This window comes from Talpa europaea (assembly GCF_964194135.1).
Source record: "Talpa europaea genome assembly, chromosome: 2".
In the NCBI taxonomy this organism is placed as follows: Eukaryota; Metazoa; Chordata; class Mammalia; order Eulipotyphla; family Talpidae; genus Talpa; species Talpa europaea.
The window spans coordinates 77647567-77667077 of NC_140068.1; the positions used below are offsets into that span (position 1 = coordinate 77647567).

At 33.9% G+C, this 19511-nt stretch overlaps 1 protein-coding gene across 10 annotated transcripts in view; it reads left to right on the top strand.

Annotated features, from left to right (window-relative positions):
• The window catches only part of DST (dystonin), a gene marked incomplete at both ends in the record, with an annotated part of 433522 nt that overhangs the window by 390106 nt on the left and 23905 nt on the right, over window positions 1-19511 (top strand). For all 10 annotated transcript variants that reach the window (XM_084229023.1, XM_084229019.1, XM_084229024.1 and 7 more), the window contains 13 exons: window positions 321-443; window positions 570-671; window positions 3055-3156; window positions 5097-5270; window positions 5601-5756; window positions 9009-9206; window positions 9524-9652; window positions 10312-10482; window positions 11377-11532; window positions 11746-11952; window positions 13915-14034; window positions 17592-17761; window positions 19058-19217. In XM_084229023.1, coding sequence (XP_084085149.1) covers window positions 321-443; window positions 570-671; window positions 3055-3156; window positions 5097-5270; window positions 5601-5756; window positions 9009-9206; window positions 9524-9652; window positions 10312-10482; window positions 11377-11532; window positions 11746-11952; window positions 13915-14034; window positions 17592-17761; window positions 19058-19217 — 1968 coding nt within the window. The remainder of the gene's footprint in view (window positions 1-320; window positions 444-569; window positions 672-3054; window positions 3157-5096; window positions 5271-5600; window positions 5757-9008; window positions 9207-9523; window positions 9653-10311; window positions 10483-11376; window positions 11533-11745; window positions 11953-13914; window positions 14035-17591; window positions 17762-19057; window positions 19218-19511) is intronic.

Below are 19511 nucleotides of genomic sequence, written 5' to 3' on the forward strand. Positions count from 1 at the left end.
TTCAGTATGTGATATTAGAAAAATAAAGAAAAAACTTGTTCTGATATTTGTTGTATCAGAGATATTTCTTAAATATTGTCTTGATAATACAAACTTGACATTTGTTATTCAAAGGGTATAGTTTTGTTTTTAATTTATCTTCTGTTCCTTTTTCATATTGAAAAAGAATTATTGCAGAAAATTAGGAAACAGAAAGAAGAAAATAAAAAAATTATCTAATCTGCCTCCTAAAAATAATGACTATTAATAATCTTTATATGATCTTCTTAGTTTCAATGTGGGTTTGCTTAGAACTCTAAAGCTGCCATTTCTTATTCTAGGCTATAAGGGAAGAAATAGATGGACTACAGGAAGAGCTGGATATAGTTATTAACCTGGGTTCTGAACTCATCGCTGCCTGCGGGGAACCTGATAAACCCATTGTCAAGAAGAGCATAGATGAGGTACAAACTACCATACTTTTTATAGAATAGTTTTTATAAAGATGTTGTTAAACTTAGTATATTTGATAGACTTAGTTGAAAACTGGACACATAACACTAAGAGTTCTTCTAATCTTTATATTGTAGTTAAATTCAGCATGGGATTCTCTAAATAAATCTTGGAAAGATCGGGTGGACAAACTTGAGGAGGCCATGCAAGCAGCTGTTCAGTACCAGGATGGACTGCAGGTAAGCGGCTGCTGGTCTGACTGGCAGGAGGAATCATGCTAATTGATGTCTACAAATTTACACATTGGCACCACCCCAGGGCTGCAAGTGAGTATGCAATTGCTAGCAAATCTGTGCCTGCAGTTGCCTCATCTCTCCACGTTTAGCTTTGTAGATGATATTTCTGACACTTGAAATTTACATATAGCTCCAAACATACCTTATATACACATTCAGTGAAATTTATTTTGAAAAGAAATATTTTTGTTTTTTTAAGTGAAAGTAAATGTTCCCACACAGTATTTTTCATAAATGGCTCAACACCAGACAGTGACATGGAACTGAATCTGAGTTCTGTTCTAAAGTTGAGTGGAATAAGATGAAAGGAGTAAACACTACCTAAAAATATCACCAAGTTTAACTCAAGTCAGAAGTAAAGAAATTTGATTTGAAGCCAGTGTTCTCCACGAACTAAAATAGATTTTTATTTTATTAATCATAATCTGTTGTGTAAAAAGTATTTTCTTCTTTTCCACATAAAAATTCATTTAATAGCTGTTCTTCCCATCCTTTAAGCATTCTCGTTCAGTTACCTAACAAGTTTTTTAACTTTCTTTTCTTTTCGGTATTAAAAATTCTCTTGTCATTTGAGGCCAACTCAGGGATATTTCTTTCCCTACCATCCTTAACTTTATTCCATTTCCTAACAGCTTGGCAAGATTTTAACCTTTCATCCTTCCTAGCATATGGAAAAAACCTTCCTAAGTATTTCCATAACACCAAGTGTATATTATTTTTAAAACTTAGATGAGAACATCTTTTCCTTTTTATTATGCCACTCCATTTCTGTATTTGTAAAATAAATATCACAAGCCCTGCTTTATGCCAGCTGAAAAATGTTTTGTACTTCAGAACTATATGAAAAATAAAACTCACTACAAATAATACCTTATTATAATCCCTCCGCACCCATTTTTAAGCAAGTGGTAATTTATTGGACAGGGATTGATGGACAGTAACTAATCAAGCTCCCTTAGTCTGTGAAACCAGGTCATGAATTTCACATACCTTTGGAATGTCATCGAGTTGTTCCCTCTTCCATGGGTGAAGGTGGCACTGCCACTACTTGCAGCCATTTGACATCAGGGGCTATTAGCACAGGAGGTCACAGAGTAAATATTGTGGCTTGTGTAATCTTCTTGCCATTGTTCAGAACAAGGCCCATTGTAGGTCCTGTTGGTATGGGCTAGTAGCATCACCTGTAGTAATGAAAGGCAACTTGATTTATTAAAAGTTACTAGCTGTTGGGCCTCCCTGGTGGCGCAAGGGGTTGAGATGCAACCTGTGAAGCTGTCCACAGCCTCTGGAGCATGAATTCAATTCCCGGGTAGGGAGCTAACCCACATTGTGCAGCAGACCTCTCCTGACTCACTTGCTGCTCCCCTCAGCAGTGTATTTCAGTCATTCTGCCTGTTCTGTTCCCCACTCTGCCTCTGGTGAATCCTCTTACCACCTCCCCCGCCCCACATCTGGCCTGTACCCCAGCTCTTGTATGCATAAATAAATAAATCTTAAAAAAGAAAAAAAAAGGTACTAGCTGTTCCTACATGTTGAATACTTCAGAATCTCTTGAGAGGTTTCAAAGGTATGACTGAATTAAAATAAATTTTATTTCTCAAGTTGTGGCGTTAAGTTCTTGGGGTTTATTTTTGATAATTTAAAAATGGGTATTTTCTAACATTTTTTTTCCCTACTATATGGTCTGGCAATTTTATTAAAGTGAAAAGCAATTTTGCATTTTCATTGTCCAAAAAAAGGGTGAATTAAACCATATTTTACAATGTTTATATAAAATGAACAAGAAAAACAGAGTCTGACGATTGTATTCCAGTTCAGAATAATGTTCTTAATATTAACATTATAGGTGCAAGATTTTAAAGGAAGATTTTTAAGGAATATGTTAAGGGTTTAGTTAAGCTAAGTATTTTGCTCAGTGCTAAACAATATTTCTTGTTTATTCGAAAAAAACAAATAGATATGAATCTTTCTCTATCAATGTATTCTGCCTTTTAGGCAGACATAAGAAAGCACAGAGTATTTTATTTCATATGATTGAATTTATAAAACTATTCTTTCAAGTAGAGTTTTGAAAAATGTTCTTAATATTCTAAATTCTTTTGGGAAAAAATATCTTTTGCAAACTTGGATGCAGAATTAGACATTATATCTATTTCGTGTTTGGGACAACTATTTCAGTACATTGTTTTTACTTATGTCAGTGAACCAAAGAAGAGCTTATTCCATAATATCTTTGTAAATATATGGCTGTACTTTCCTATAACAATCAAGATCCAACATTCCAAATGCACTTTTATAATAACACATGGACTAATGTGTTTTTCAGGCAATTTTCGACTGGGTAGATATTGCAGGTGGTAAATTAGCTTCAATGTCTCCAATCGGAACAGATCTTGAAACTGTCAAGCAGCAGATTGAAGAACTAAAGGTATGGGTGGAGCTCAAGAATTTATTCAAGATTTTGCATTTTAAAATTTTTGATTCATGAGATTCTTTATGCAAATTTATTTATTTTACATAAGTGAAGCATTACATTTTGATTACAAAATTAATATTATACCTACACATAAAAGTAGTAATATAATGCTCATTAAATAAAGGATATCAAATACTAGTACTTTTTTTAATTAATCCAACCCCTGTTCATTACAAAAACTCAGAAAATACAAATAAACAAAAATGTGGCTTTTTTTTAAGCCACCCCAATTGTTACATACCCAGAGGCAACCACTCTTAATTTATAACCTTTTGGATATTCTCATTTTTAGGAGCAGGATAGAATATGAGATGTGTCTGAATATATTTGTGTTTATGTGTATTTTATACAAATGTAGATTATACTTTAAGGGTTTTTATAACTTTTTATTCTGGAGTATATTATTGTTACCAGTGTACATACAGCAATGATTTTATTTTCTTCAGAGTTTACAAAGTTGATCATTTAGTCTAACAGGCTAAAGAAGCATCTATGGCATGAAAAGGTTTCCCAAAAATGCTTATTTTATAAATGTTTGTTGTTTTCCATCTGCTTTCCTCTATAATTTTTTCTTTCATGATTCTTGATATCCAGCTGTGAAAATGGCTGGACTGTTTCCTCTTTGAATTTCTCTACTGAGGACCACTTATTGAAGTGAGATCAGCTATTTCCTTCCTAATTTTAATTCTCCATCCATAGTGGCATCACATCATTTTCAATGAATTCTTCCAGATTTTTATCTGGCTTTAAAATTAGAGTATTTTCATCTCCAAGAGTGATATAGAATGTTTTATTTAGAAAAAAATTCTTTTTGAAAATTTATTATTAGCATCAATTTTATTTTTACTTCTTCTGATTGTGTAGTGAAAACATGATATATTTTATGTAAAATTACAGGTGTGGAGGAGATTTTATTTTGGACATTTTCATTTATCTGTGTTGTCATAGTGCAGGCTGATTAAGAGTGCATTCTCTGAAGTCAGGTTGTTTGAGATTATTTCCCTATTTATCCACTTACAAGCCATATCTCAGGAAATTTTTCTAACTGGTCTCACTTGTGTGTCCATAGATTAAATTGAGGATACAATCATTTTCTTTATCAGTTGTTGAAAGTAGCTTGAACATAGCAAGTGTCGCTATACCTTAGTTATTATTTTTAATTATTCTTTCCGTATATTTGAAAAATGGACTATTTAACCACTAATTATTTGCTATTTAATTATTTGCTTTAGCAAATTAAAATAAATATTTTATGACAGGACAGTTTTCTATTATAAGTAGCCACTTATTGCCTGTGTTTGTTAGCAAAACCAAAATTATTATATATCAGTAACTATCAGTAAAAAAGTACAAGCAGAGAATAATTGGACTCTTAGTCAGCAGAGGCATAAAAAGAGTTAAATATTAATGAACAAAGCACAGCTACAGAAAAGATAAAATGTTGACTGGCTGCAAGATGGGTGTATGTTTTTGAGAGGGAAATATTGAATTCTTAGAGTTTTTTTTCTGGGTTTCATAAATGTCACTATGTATTTTTTTCTTTCCTATAATTTCAAAACTCATTTATTAAATATAATTTGATATTGGAATAACTTCAGCCTTGAAGTTTGTTAATTTTTTATTATAGAGAATAAAGGTAAAATATCAAAATTATAAATAGAAGCATTGTTTCATCAGAAAACACTAAATAAAGAAAAAAGATCTTCCTTATCTTTTATCTATTATTCTTTTATTGGTAGACCCTTTGTTAGATACTTTTTTCTCTTCACCCTCTTCAACCCCCACCCAAAAGGAAGTATACATTAGAATAAAGAGTTGTTCCATAGAATTATTTTGTTTAAAGTTACTAATTCAAACAAAAAATTTCCTTATTTTATCTTTTTTATAAATAGCAATTTAAGTCTGAAGCTTATCAACAACAGATAGAAATGGAAAGACTAAACCATCAAGCAGAACTTTTGTTGAAGAAAGTGACAGAAGAGGCTGACAAACAGACTGTTCAAGACCCATTAATGGAATTGAAATTGATATGGGATAGTTTAGATGAGCGAATTATCAACAGACAGGTAATAAGAGTTCTGTTAAGAAATTAGAATATTTTGATTTCACATATTGATGTAAAATAATTATTAAAAAGGAAAATTAGGCAATTATGTACACAAACTTTGGAAGCCCCTAAACTCACTTATAAATCTTCTTCTCATATGGTGTTTTTTAACCCATAAAAATCTGAAAATTAAAATAGGGAAGAATATGATTAGGCTTCATTGGATATGCTTGTAGACTTACACAATATGAAACAATTGTTTTTTTTTTTTTTTTGCTTTTGCTTTATGAATGTAGGCCACTCATAATATGGACTTAAATGGACTTCTCTCTCACCACTTTTTCTGTAGCATAAGCTGGAGGGTGCTCTGTTGGCACTGGGGCAGTTCCAGCATGCTCTGGATGAGCTGCTGGCATGGCTGACACACACTGAGGGCTTGCTAAATGAACAGAAGCCTGTTGGAGGAGACCCTAAAGCCATTGAAATAGAACTTGCCAAGCATCATGTATGTATCTCTTACTGCATATTATGTTTCTTCTCTATAGTATCATCAAAAATTTTTGTCTGTTTCTTTTTTATGCATTTTTCAAGTTGATGATTTTAGCACATTTATATTTAACATCTATAACTGTAGGTTAAATTACTTAAAGCTACTCTTCTAAAGATTATATTCTAAATATTTTTCTCTTTGCTCAAGACTGTCACTATTAAAAACATCAAAAATGAGAAACTTTTCATTAAATTTTATTAGGGCTGAATGGAAAACATTAAAAATTTAAGCCTGTGATTCTGTCATTCAATTAACATACTCAATTTTAACAGCTGTCGGGATTTCATATATTTTTTTGGAAGATAGCTGAGTGGTAGTGGTATTCCTTTGTGTATACAGACCTCAATTTCTTTATCCATTCATCTGTCGACATGATTTTCCAAATTGGCTATTGCAAGATAATAAACAATAGTAGCACATATATATGTATTTTTAAATATTTATCTTCAGATAAATAACCAGAATGCAATATCTGGATCACACAGTATTTCTGTTCTTAATTTTTGGAAGAGTCTCCATGTGGTTTTCCTTAGTGATTGCAACAGTTTACAATCCCACCAGCCCTGTACAAGGGTTTCCTTTTCCCACCTCTTCATCAACATCTTAATACAGTATATACAGATGTCCAAATATAATGCTGATACTTGTAACCTACATAATAATTATAAACCAGTGTTATTTCAATACTTTTTTAAAAAGTTGTTGGAATAGCATAAACTCATAGGCTCAAAATCCTGCTGCATTGCAGGCTCTGTGTGTGTGTGCGTGTGTGTGTGCGCGCGCGCGCGCGCGCGTCTCCTGGATTTGCTACTGTTTGGCATGTCTAGTATATTTCTATCTTCCTGTACTTCTCAATTATGTTGGGATTTGTGCTTTTGTCTCTGTCTCTTACATTTCACTGACTTTTTGTGTCCTGGCCTTTCTTTCTGAATTAGTGTCTTTAAATATGTGTTATATTTAAAAGTTTTTATGTGTCCTGCACTTGATTTAAAACTTCTAAATTGAAAATTTTTGTCTTTAGATATACGTGCAAAACAATTTTATATCATCTTTGTGACACTTCATTTACAATTCTTCATGAAAAATTCTGGCTCGTCACTATACTTAAGATAGTATAGTTCTAAAAACACATTAGTTATGATGTCTTATTTAAAGTCATATAGTTCTAAATTAAACATTAGTAATGGTGTCTTACTGAAAGTCATATCATAGATCCTAACCTTAAATATGTCTTTCCTCATTATCAAATTGAAAACTTTTGATTATTTAACATGTTTATTAGCTCTTTAAAATAAAGGGTGTTTACATTTTAAAATCATAATATATAATTTTTTAATATTCTTGCTTTAGTTCTCCCCTCATGCTTTTTCCCCACAGTAATTGTTCCCTAATTTAAAATTTTCTTCTTATTCTATTTTTTCATTTGTGTGGTTCTGTCTATAGTTCTGTAGTCATTTCCCAACCACATATGATTAAGCAATTAAGTCCTGGTTTGTATCATTAATATTTTTTTACAATTTAGTGTTTAAATTGCACCTTTACTAAGAGCAATAATAATTAGTCAGACTGACTACATAGAAACGAAATGTTTATTCTCATAGAATGAGTTCATAGCATTTAGAGTTTTATAAACTGAGCAGTTGTCATCTGTGATACCTATGTCAGTAACAGGAACCTTCGAGCAGTAAAAGGAACCAGTGAGACAGGAAAACGATGTCCTGATCCAGTTATTTTAGCTGGATTTGGAGAGTAGTTACTTTTGATTTCTGTTCTTTTATTCTGAACCATTAGGAATGACTTCTTTCTTCTTCTAGTTCTCAAAGGTCAAAAATTCAAAGGACTTAGAATTTCCAGCTCTGTTGCTAGAACAAGGAGGGGGGAATAATTTCCATCCTTCTCTCCTGCTTTCTACTCTGGCTCCTGGGCTTTGCCTTACGTAACAGGATTCTGACCTTTTAGAAGAATGAATTTTATAGATTTATCGTTTACATTTTGAGCACAAGAATGCTGAACTCCTGCCTTTTGAAAGTGATTCCTACTGTTCACATATCAAAGTACATGATTTTTATAAAGATAGCACTCTCTACTCAGTTGATTTTATAACCTTTGAAATGCACTCCTTCACCAGATGCCTCAAAAGATGAGTGAACACAGTCAAAGAAACAGTGATCACAGATGGCTAGTGCTCTTCCGTGAATATCTACCCTGGTCTGAATTTCCTTCCAGATGTGGAGTGTCTTACATAGAGGATGAAAAATGACATTCCTCTCCTTTCCTATTGTCAGCCCTGAGTCAGTGAGTGTAGAGAAGGATTGTCACCAGCTCTTAATAATGTTAGAGGAAAGTTTCTTCTGGTTTCCAAAAATGTAACAAGTCTTCTTGAAAGGACACTGTGACTATACTATTATTTGTCCTTTAGGGTGCACTTCTTTTCACTATAAGAAATAGATATATTTTTTTTTTGGCTTGTGGTTGATCTCTGTTGTTACACTCTTGCCTTGTGTTAGTTTATCTAAAGTGTTATTAATCTATTCTTATATTTGCACTAAATAAGAGGAAGGCATTATTTACTGGGATCTGTAGTGAGCATTTTCTGTATGTATTTTCTAGTAAAATAACAATTAAATTTTGTAATACATGGTTTGATTATCTCTGACACTCTCTTTAGTCCTAGGGCCTCCCAGGATTCCTGTCAACTTAGTAGTTAATTTTAGCACTTTTCCAACGAGTGAAGATAAAGTAATATTCCATGATATTTCCCTTCCCTTTCAGAGTACTCTTTGTAAATATATGACTCCACATATCTAGAAATACAATAATTTAATATTTGATAAATATATAAAAATAAAAAACCTTTGAATTGGTCAATGGATACGTGAAACTGAAGTTCAATTAAGATGCGTGTGAAGTAAATGAAAAATTTTACAGCCTTTTTAATTATCTAGATATTGCCATCAGAAAGTTAGTCTAATGGTAAAAACTAGCAAGATAATCATTTCAGGGATTACTGGTAAACTGAAGATATATCCAGCAAACCTGCAGAGTTATGGAAATGTCCTTGATTTAAAACTTAACTGGTATTAATATTCTATGTATATGATGTTTTTGTTTCAGAGTGTTTCATAACCAGGAAATAAAACTATTGCATTGAAAACAATGTTAACATGTTCTGAAACAGCAAACACAGTGTTATCTTAATATTTTTAGGTGCTCCAAAATGATGTATTAGCTCATCAGACTACAGTGGAAGCTGTTAATAAAGCAGGAAATGATCTAATTGAATCAAGTGCAGGAGAAGAAGCAAGCAACCTTCAGAACAAGCTAGAGATTTTAAACCAACGCTGGCAAAATGTTTTGGAAAAAACAGAGCAAAGGAAGCAGCAGCTGGATAGTGCCTTGCGCCAGGTGAATAAGAGAATCAATTTTGAATCTTTCTATAGCCTTCAGAAGCAAAAGAGCGTAAAATTTTTTCATTGGTTTGCAGATCCTGTTTTACTCTTTGTATCTGAAGGAGAGGAGTGAAGATAAGTGGGCTAGAGAATAGAGCAGACAAGAATGCAGCTCTCTAGTTCTTAGTGTGATAGTCTTATCTGCTAGAGCTCACCTGATGGAGACAGGCAAGGAAAATCCAGAGGCTTAACAGACTGGGATTGTTTGAACCTTGTTTTCTGCTTGAAAGTGACAGTGTTTATGGCCAAATTTAAAACTCTCAACCCCTCCAGGCCAAAGGGTTCCATGGAGAAATTGAGGATTTGCAGCAGTGGTTAACTGACACGGAGCGTCATCTGTTAGCATCCAAACCTCTGGGAGGATTACCAGAAACAGCCAGGGAGCAGCTTAATGCCCACATGGTATGTCCATGTCCGTCATTTCCTACAACTCTAGCCTCCTTTAAGAGACTGACTGTTGGGGGTGGGTACTGGTGATAAACGTAAGTTGTGGGAGGTGGTTTAAAGGATGAACACTTACAGCAGAAATCATTATGTGTAAGTGCTAGAAATACCGGTATTTTTGGTGTTGGAGTCTAAATAATGGCCTTAAATCTCTTACTGTTCATTGTCTTAACTTTTTACCCACTGTATGTCTTCCAAGCACAGAACGAAATTATGCCAATAAAATATTACAGTCCAAGGACAGATTCACAGAGCCCCTTATTTTACAGAGGAGGAAATTGAGGATTGGGGAGATTAGATTACTTGCCCAAGGGCACAGAGTTGTCATTGGATACTGTACAGTGAAATCTTTCTTGACAACATGTAAAATATTGTTTCAGAAACTTTGGCGTACTGAATTAGATTGAAAATGATAACACCATTTCTGAAATTTCTCAGTAGACAGGGTATGACTATAGGTTTTAAGTGTTTTAATATATTGAAAAGATTAATTGTGTCACCATTACTCTGTTCCCTTGTTATATATGAAAAGAGACTTGGGGTTGAACTTGAAAAAACAGAGCTTTTAGATTTTATTCTTATAAAAATACTTTAACTTGGGGTGATATTCAATATAGGAAATCTGTGCTGCCTTTGATGTTAAAGAAGAAACGTACAAGAGTCTGATGCAGAAAGGCCAGCAGATGCTTGCAAGATGCCCCAAATCTGCAGAGACAAATATTGACCAAGACTTAAATAATTTGAAAGAAAAATGGGAATCAGTGGAAACCAAACTCAATGAAAGGAAAGTATGTGCCTTGATGAATGTGATTGGATGAATAAATGTTTTAGGTGTTTTTATTTCATAGTTTTTATTGTTACCTGAATAGAATTATCAGCAGAACTTTTAAGATCTATATGTAAATTTTCTCAATATACTTTTAGAGATTTCATGGGTGAGTTGAAAATAATACTCTGTCTTAACACAGGAGAACAGAATTAAAGGAATCTACTCGAATGTAGATGAAGGTATATTATTGATCAAGTTTTACTAGGTGTATTTTTAAATCTATAAATGATGAATTGTGGGTCGTTATCCGTTCTAATCACATTTATTAAGCAAAGGGCTCTCTATGTAGGTTGGAGGGGCATGGGAGGAAGAGATAAATGAGTAAGGTGATTGTATTTTTATTAGGACTTACCTAACAAATCCATGATAAGGGGTTAAAATCTCAGGAAAATATTTTTCATTTTGCCACTTTTTAAAAAGCATAGGGATGGCAATCTAAGAGATCTTAAGTATTATTGTTTAATACTATAAGAAGAATGAGAGATTAGCAATACTTGATTATAGGCCATCACTGACAGAGCATAATGTATGTTTCATATTTAACCCCCCAAATTAATCATGCAAATATCAGGTTTTCTTTTTGCAGATTCTTAGTAATTGTGTTCTGTGTTTAATTGCTTCCAAAACATGGTTGAACTGCATAATAAAATGTTTTATTTGCAATGAAATGCTTCTTTCTATAATTAAATGGGTTTGGTTTGTCAGTATGTGAGTGAAGACCTTTTACATTCATAAACTGTTAGGTAATATAGATTTTTCATAAATATAAATGGAAAGGAACCCTTCCAGGGTAGTTAAAAGGGGCAAGGGGAACCTTAAATATCATCAAATACAAAATAATCTCCCTTTGCAGACTAAACTGGAAGAGGCCCTCAACTTGGCAATGGAGTTCCACAATTCTCTCCAAGACTTTATCAACTGGCTTACACAGGCTGAACAGACCCTAAATGTTGCTTCTCGGCCAAGTCTTATCTTGGACACAGTCTTATTTCAAATCGATGAACATAAGGTATGTGTGACTCACATGGCTAGCATTCTCATTTCAGACCTTTTTAGACAACAGACTGTCTTAATGTTGAAAACATGAATTTGGTAATTTGAAACTTTCTTTGGTCCTTTGAAAACAGTTTCAGCTTATGACACAAGGCATTTTCAAGATAGATCAGTTTTTCATTTGTTTCTAATTATAACCCTTTTTTTTTTTTTTTTTTTTTGTGGAAAGGTCTTTGCCAATGAAGTGAATTCTCACCGTGAGCAAATAATAGAACTGGACAAAACTGGAACCCACCTGAAATATTTTAGTCAGAAACAAGATGTTGTCCTAATTAAGAATCTACTGATCAGTGTGCAGAGTCGATGGGAAAAAGTGGTTCAACGGTTAGTAGAAAGAGGAAGATCTTTGGATGATGCAAGGAAGAGGGCCAAACAGGTAAACAGTTTTCTGAATTTGGCAGCTCTAGCTATTGAAATATGTATTATGTATTAAGTACTTTTATTGCAGACTGTATTTGGTATAGCAATTATGGCATGAAGCCATTGCTTTTATTTCCTGAAAGGTCTGTGGCCTAAGTTTGCATGATGACATCACTTGTTGACCTGTCAACAACCCCAGGCCCTGGAGTCTAATCTTGAAAAGACTGATTATAGCTTGATTTCATAAATAAACCATTATAATTAAGGACCAAAAAGAGACCAGAATTTTGGTTATGTAGTCTATTTTGTCTTTGTCCTTTCAGCCTCTACGCTGATACTGAGTGAAAAGTCATACTTTACCATATTGCTACCTTTTGCTTAGCACTGTGTTAATGCTATGTATTTCTCCCCACATATGTAGCAGTGCCCTCTGTAGGATAGATATGTCTTGAGTTACAATAACTGATTTGTATAATATCTTGGATGCCAGTAGCCGGTTGCCCACCCTCTTCCTATTTTCCTCATTTAAACAATTTTATTTTCTCCTTTTCCAGTGAACTTTTGTAATGGTTTTATATTATTTTAGTGTAAAATTATAGTATTTCCTCTATTTACGTGGTATAAAAATACTTTTGAAAGTGGGAATGGAGTTAGAACTATCCGGTTACTGACCTTAGCCATCAAGCTGTTAAAGCCTGTATTATTTGTAATAAGACTGCGTAATGTTGACTAGCTGTTTTTTCCTAAATTCATGCCTTATTGTAATATTTCATTTTTTACCTCAGATGATGTTCACAGTTCTCTGACTTCAACAATTTCTGTGCCTATTCTAACCTCCATGTTTTAAGGTGCAGATGGAGTAGAACTAAGGCAGGGATGTGTAGGGAGAGCTGGTTGTGATGAGATGACCTCTAATGGACTGTGCAGCTTTGTGATTCTGTGCTGTGACTGTGCTCTTGTTGCTAAATGTATTTTTGTTATTTCATTTTTAATGTGCTCTGATATAAAACATTTTATTTTGATAGCTTAAGTTTTTGGTATGTATTTGTTCACTGAAGATTGTTATGAGAAATAATTTATACCCTATTTCACAATTTGATACCCAAAAATAGTACCCACTAGTTCTCTGTGATAAATAGAAAAGAGGCTGTGGTTGAAGGCTGAAATTTATAATGACTCTTCTTGCCCCATTCAATTGTATTTTTCTATCACTGGAATTAGATTCCATCATTTTGGGAAGGTAGATTTATTTATATATACATACATATATTATATATGTGTAATATATAATATTATACACCAGAATATTTTAAGTTATAGATGCCAAAGAGAATTATATTTTGCTAAAGCTCAAATATTATATATGTAAGGCAATATGTAAGTCAATATGTAAGGCACAGGAATTAATTTGAGGATTCTGAAAGCACCAGTAAAGATATTGATCTATTTAGTATTAAATAGGAATAATGTGGCCTCTTTTGGTTCTTGTTACTTTTTCAAACCTATTTACAAATTTTATCTTTCTCCCTGCTCCCTTTTAATTCCTTTTTTCTTAACATAGGGACTGAACACCATAGATCTGTTAAGAGACAGCATAGGGCAAACAAATTTCACTGAAGAGTTAACATTACAGAAAAGAATAGGAAGAAAGTTCTCCCTGGTGCTCCCTAGCTGCTTTTATGCTCATTTCTGTTTTTGTTTTTTGTTGTTGTTGTTGTTAAAGTTTTTTTTATGTTTTTGAATGAATTATTACAAAATGACTATGGAGCACAACCACAAAAGTCAAGCTATCAACAAGACATTTTATAATCTGTTGATGAAAATGTTACACTGTTTCTTCTTCTTTAAAGAAGAAGGGAAAGTTTTGAATTCATTTCCATTATTTCTGTTAATATTATTTCTGTTTTGAAAACATGCTAGATTTCAAACACAGTATACCTGAACATTTCCTGAACAAAGATGTGAATTTCTTTTATAGTTCCATGAAGCTTGGAGTAAACTTATGGAGTGGCTAGAGGAGTCAGAAAAGTCTTTGGATTCTGAACTGGAAATTGCCAATGATCCAGACAAAATAAAAACACAACTTGCTCAGCATAAGGTGAGTCTACGATTAAGCATATTATCACATTATCTACCTTGAGGTCATTTAAACTCTTACTTGATTGTGTAATTACTCATCACTAGAGAAAAAAAGCTTGAATGTGGCCCTATATTAAATTTAAAACCAATGGCCATTCACATTGGTCATGTATCAGTAGTATCTTTAGTCTCCAGTGGCCATTCCATTATGATTTGGGGCCAATTGTTAAAAGAATGCATCCAAAATGAAATCTATGAATCTTTTGCAGTTTAACACATACAAAGGATTTATACTCAATCATTGGCATTTCACCTCTTCACAACTACTGTTTTATAATTTCTTTCACAGATCAAATGCTAGCCAGAAGATAATTCTAGAGTAAAAATAGTTTTTTGCCTTATAGATTCTTTTAAACAGTTGGTGGGGGAAAATTGGGTGCCCCTATTTAAATTGGTATTTATTGCCTAAGTGCAGTATGTGACATCCAACCCTACCCTCAAAGACAGGTCAGTGGCTTCCTTGTGTTGAAGATGTAGGAACATTGTTTTTTATATTTTTTGCTTTTTATTTTCTTACCATACAATATTCAAAGTGCATTTCTCCACACCCATCCTCCCATCTTTCAAATTTGAATCTTGTTATCATTCTGTTTATAAAGTGATCATCAACTGTCAAGGTAATAATGACGTGGGTAAAAGGAGAGTGATTCCTGCAAATACTACCACAATTTTAGGCATCTACATATAAATCATTATATGAAAGCTGGTAATTTTTAAAAAAGATTTATTTATTTATACATACAAGAACTGGGGTACAGGCCAGAGTTGTAGGGGGTGAGAGGATTCATCAGAGACAGAGTGGGGAACAAAACAAGCAGACTGACTGAAATACACTGCTGAGGGGAGCAGCGGGAAAGACAGGAGAGGTCTGCTACACCATGTGAGTAGTTCCCTGGCCGGGCAGGGATTGAACTTGTGCTGCAGGAGGATGTGGATAGCTTCATAGTGCTGTGAAAGCTGGTGATTTTTTAAAAGACTGGACAAAATGTGGCAATAAAAGGTTTATCATCATCAGAAAATTCTAGCCTTCATCTACAGAACAGGTTGGCTGCTTCCACTGGTAGATATAACTAACCTTGGGTCATGATCCTAGGATGTTGGAAGGAAACATATTGAGCACCTATCTTTTGGCTACATTAAGTATTATAAATGGCTTGTTCTGCTGCTACCCTCTGTGAACTGCCACATCTAACATTGACAGCACCTTCCTTCCTTCCTTTTCCTCTGATGGAAAAATGGGGAATGGAAAAATCCTTCTCAAAATAGAATGCCTTATTTGTATTTGAACACAGATGTTCTGTCATGTAGCATGATGAAATTATATTGCATATTTAAGTTTAAGACTCCAAGAAATAAGAATATGCAGAGAACCTTGTTAGATTCTTCATGTTTCCTAGTGGGATCTTTTGCCAAACTCACCATTTCCCTGAGATGATGATAGAAAGTATATTAAACCAGTTTTAAAAGAAGTGCTTTTATTTGTCATTTTGGATGCTTTTTGTCTTTAAAAGGTTTTCATCTATCCTGTGTTCAACTATAACACTATTGAGTGTCTTTTGTGGGAAGAAATTCTATCAATACCATGATTCAAAAACTAGCATTCTATTTAGAGTAACATGAAAAGAAATAATTACAAAAAAAATACAAAAAAATGATGTTAATTGCAAAAATTCTCTACAAAGCAAAAAAAAAATAGCTTAGTTATATTAAGACATGTAAAGAGGAGAGTTTTTACAGGCAGTAAAAACTTATTAGATAATTATAACCTCTAGAATATTTTAGAAAATTATACATTTGCATAGCTTTTTTACTATCTGGGGTGCTCCCAGGGTTGAAAATCACTGTATTAGTGTTTCTTTGATATTTAATGAGGTTGTAATTTGCCCATTAATTTGGCCTTTCTCCTCATCCCTGACTATATATTCAATAGCAGTTATTCTTTTTATTACTTACAAGCACTCACAAAATAGATGATAAAAAGAGACCTACAAAGACAATATCCCTGCTCTATAGAAACTTATAAGGGGTTGTGTATAAAGAATATAATTTGCCTTGTCCACACATACATATATAGGCTTGAAAGGTTAAATAACAAAATGAAATGTAGCTATGTGTCATAAAAGCAGGATAGCTGTTCTGCACTCATCTGCACATGTTCTGAGATTTTGGTAGGGCTTTATAGAGCAGAAAGGAAGGATGTAGGCTTCCCAAATGATGTAAATAGAATGAGCAGTAGGTCTGTTACAGAGCAGAATGAGAGGTACATCAGAAATCTGCATGCTCTAAATGGGTTCTGCCATCCACTGTATCAAGATGAAACACTCTACTACCCAAGATTTTCAATAGAAAAGAACATTAATTCAGTTGGTGTGCAGTAGAGAGATAATTAGTGTGACATAAAGAGAAGAAAAGAGAAAGAAAATAGTTAAAAGTTTCCCCAAGAAACACCCAAAGTTCTCTGTCCACTCATGAATAAATGCCCAGACAAACAGGATTGGCCCAAAGCAGAACTGTTGAGGCCCAAAAGCTTGCCACAAGTCTAAGGCACCTTCTGGTGGGGATCTATGGGAAGGGGGCAGAGGAGGCTAGGCATGTCTGAAAGGAAAAGAGCAAAATCAAAATACAAGTCAAAATAAAGGCTGCCATTGACAGCCTCCCCATGATTTCTTACCCACATCTCTGACTCTTTCCAGTGGCTCTTCCATGTCCCCCAAGTCCTTGGTGTAAGTCCAAGGCTGAGAAGCAAGCAAAGCAGCTTCTTCATATGTCTCTCTGCTCCATGTGCCTCTTCCAGGTCTTCCTGTGTCCTCCTTCTGCCTTCCTCTCTCCTCTTCTTCCTCTTCACAGTCTTTTCTAGCTTCACCTCCCTACATAGCTCCACCCTTCCTTAGGGTGGGACAGGGAACCTGGAGCCTCCCCTTTCCTTGGGGATTATCCTGTTACAGGTCCAAACATAGGAATCTAGAGATGTGGCTTTTTGTCCCTTGCCCTGCTTCACAAATAAAATTACATGTAACATTATTGTGGATCTTCAAAGTATATGACAATAAATCTGACAATAAAAGGCAACAGTTCTAAATTGTACATTGCTGAGCCACTCTGTCCATACTGGACCAGCAATTACTTATGTGTTAGCTACATTTTCCTGTCCAAATTCTTAGACTTTTCAGTAGTTTATTAGCAATTCCAATTTATCATACCAAGCATACTGTTTGTGGTTTATACCTACAAGAGAATCAGGATTTGTTTTGCTTTGAAATTTTTTTTTATTCATTATAGTAGATACTGTAGGCACACTTGGTAACAATTTGAAAGTTTGAAGATTTTTCTCTATTTTGGTACATTCCTGTGTAGACTATAACTGTACTCTACCCTATCCAGTTTTATTATTTTCTGATGGCTTCCAGTGTTTGAAATCCCCTTATTAGGAATGCCTCTGTTAATGGACCTTACCTTATTGTTTGTTAAGTCTCTAGTTTGAAATGCGATTGTTTTCTTCTTATATTAAATATATAGGAATTCCAGAAATCACTCGGTGCCAAGCATTCTGTCTACGATACCACCAATAGAACTGGACGTTCTCTGAAGGAGAAAACCTCTCTGGCTGATGACAACCTAAAACTGGATGACATGCTGAGTGAACTCAGAGACAAATGGGATACTATCTGTGGAAAATCTGTAGAAAGGTAAAATGTTCCTTCATGTAGTTAGGTTACTTCATACAATCATGGTACTTTGCAGGGAATTTTAGGGACTTTACATACTTCCTTTCCTGAGGGGAACTTCTGTCCATTTTAAAATCCTACTTATATAGTACCTGCACTGAGAAAACTTTGCTTTTCATTATTATTTATTTTTTAATACTCAGTTCACTCAAAACATGATGTCATTCTTCAAGCCTCTGTCTTCTCACACCTGACTACACAACTGCTTTCTCTTCCCTGTTCCCACCCACACCCCTGGTCTGCCTATTGTCCTTAATCTGATTTCCACATAACTACCAGGGCTGTTACATGGTTTACATTTTAAAACATAAACAGGATCTAGTCATTCTCCTACTTCATACCTGTAGGTACTTAATATTGGGCATGGGCTAAAGTATAGATTCCTTAATGTGACTTATAAGATCCTGCTGACCTGATTCCTGTGTTCCCTTCCAGCAGCCATGCATCTCCTTACACTCTAATTACAAAGGCCTAAGACTTATTTCAAAATTTTAAGTGTTTAACAGGAGAATTCTGATTTTCTAATAAATGTTTTTTGGATTTTTCATGAATCCTTAGTCTCCTTACTTTGTTACTATTGAGAGTAAATAGAACATTATATTCAGTTCCAGATATGCCACAATAAATTTTTGTAGTATTATTTTTTAATCTTGACTTCTCAGTTTCTCCAGTTTCAAAATGTTAACATGCTTTTTTTTTTTTACAGTATCATATAAGTGATTTCATTTATATGACATTCTTGAGAAATCAACAATAATAGCAAACGGATCTGTGATCAATATCAGGAGTTAAAAATGGGGCAGACTGTGACTATAAAAAGACTGCATGGTGGAGATTTGGGGGGATGGAACTATTTTGTATTTTGGTTGTGCTGATGGTTACATAAATCTATGCTTATGTTACAATTCATAGAACTGAATACCCCCAAAAAGTTTACTGTATGATAATTTTTTAAAAGCAATTAATTTAAAAAGGCATATTTTTATGATGAAGGTAATGGGTCAATGTATTTTCCAGAAATGATGATTAGGGAAATATTCTGAAACCAATGTCAAGTATTTAAGGAATATAAAAAAGAAAACTTTAGAAAGTCCTTGTTATTTTCTAAGATAAAGAAAGAAACAACAGTGAATGCCAAAATATTGTTTTTTCTTCTCAAGTACTGATTAGCATTCAAAAGTGAATTTTAGATGTTCAGAAAAATAAGGTGGTGGTTTTTGGTTGCTCAGTTTGTTTTTTTCACTTGTTTTTCTCCAGGCAGAACAAATTGGAAGAAGCCCTGTTATTTTCTGGACAGTTCACAGATGCCCTACAGGCCCTCATTGATTGGTTATATAGAGTTGAACCCCAGCTGGCAGAAGACCAGCCTGTCCACGGAGACATTGACTTAGTGATGAATCTGATCGATAATCACAAGGTATTTTTATCTGGGACATTTTATTTGATTTCATTTGATTGTTTTGAGTATAGAGGGATCTATAAGCACTTAATTTAGCCTTTATCTAGAGGCTACATACATCACACTGCATAACATTCTTTCATAGCGAAATACATGTACATTTGAGCAGAATCAGGAAGCAACTTTATAAGTGAACATGAATGTTACTGGGTATCAATGAGATACTTTTGTTTTTAATTTGCAGATCTAAAACCATTTTAGAATTTGGAAAGTGAATTCACTTTATGGTGCTATAAAACAGCTTTCAAGAAT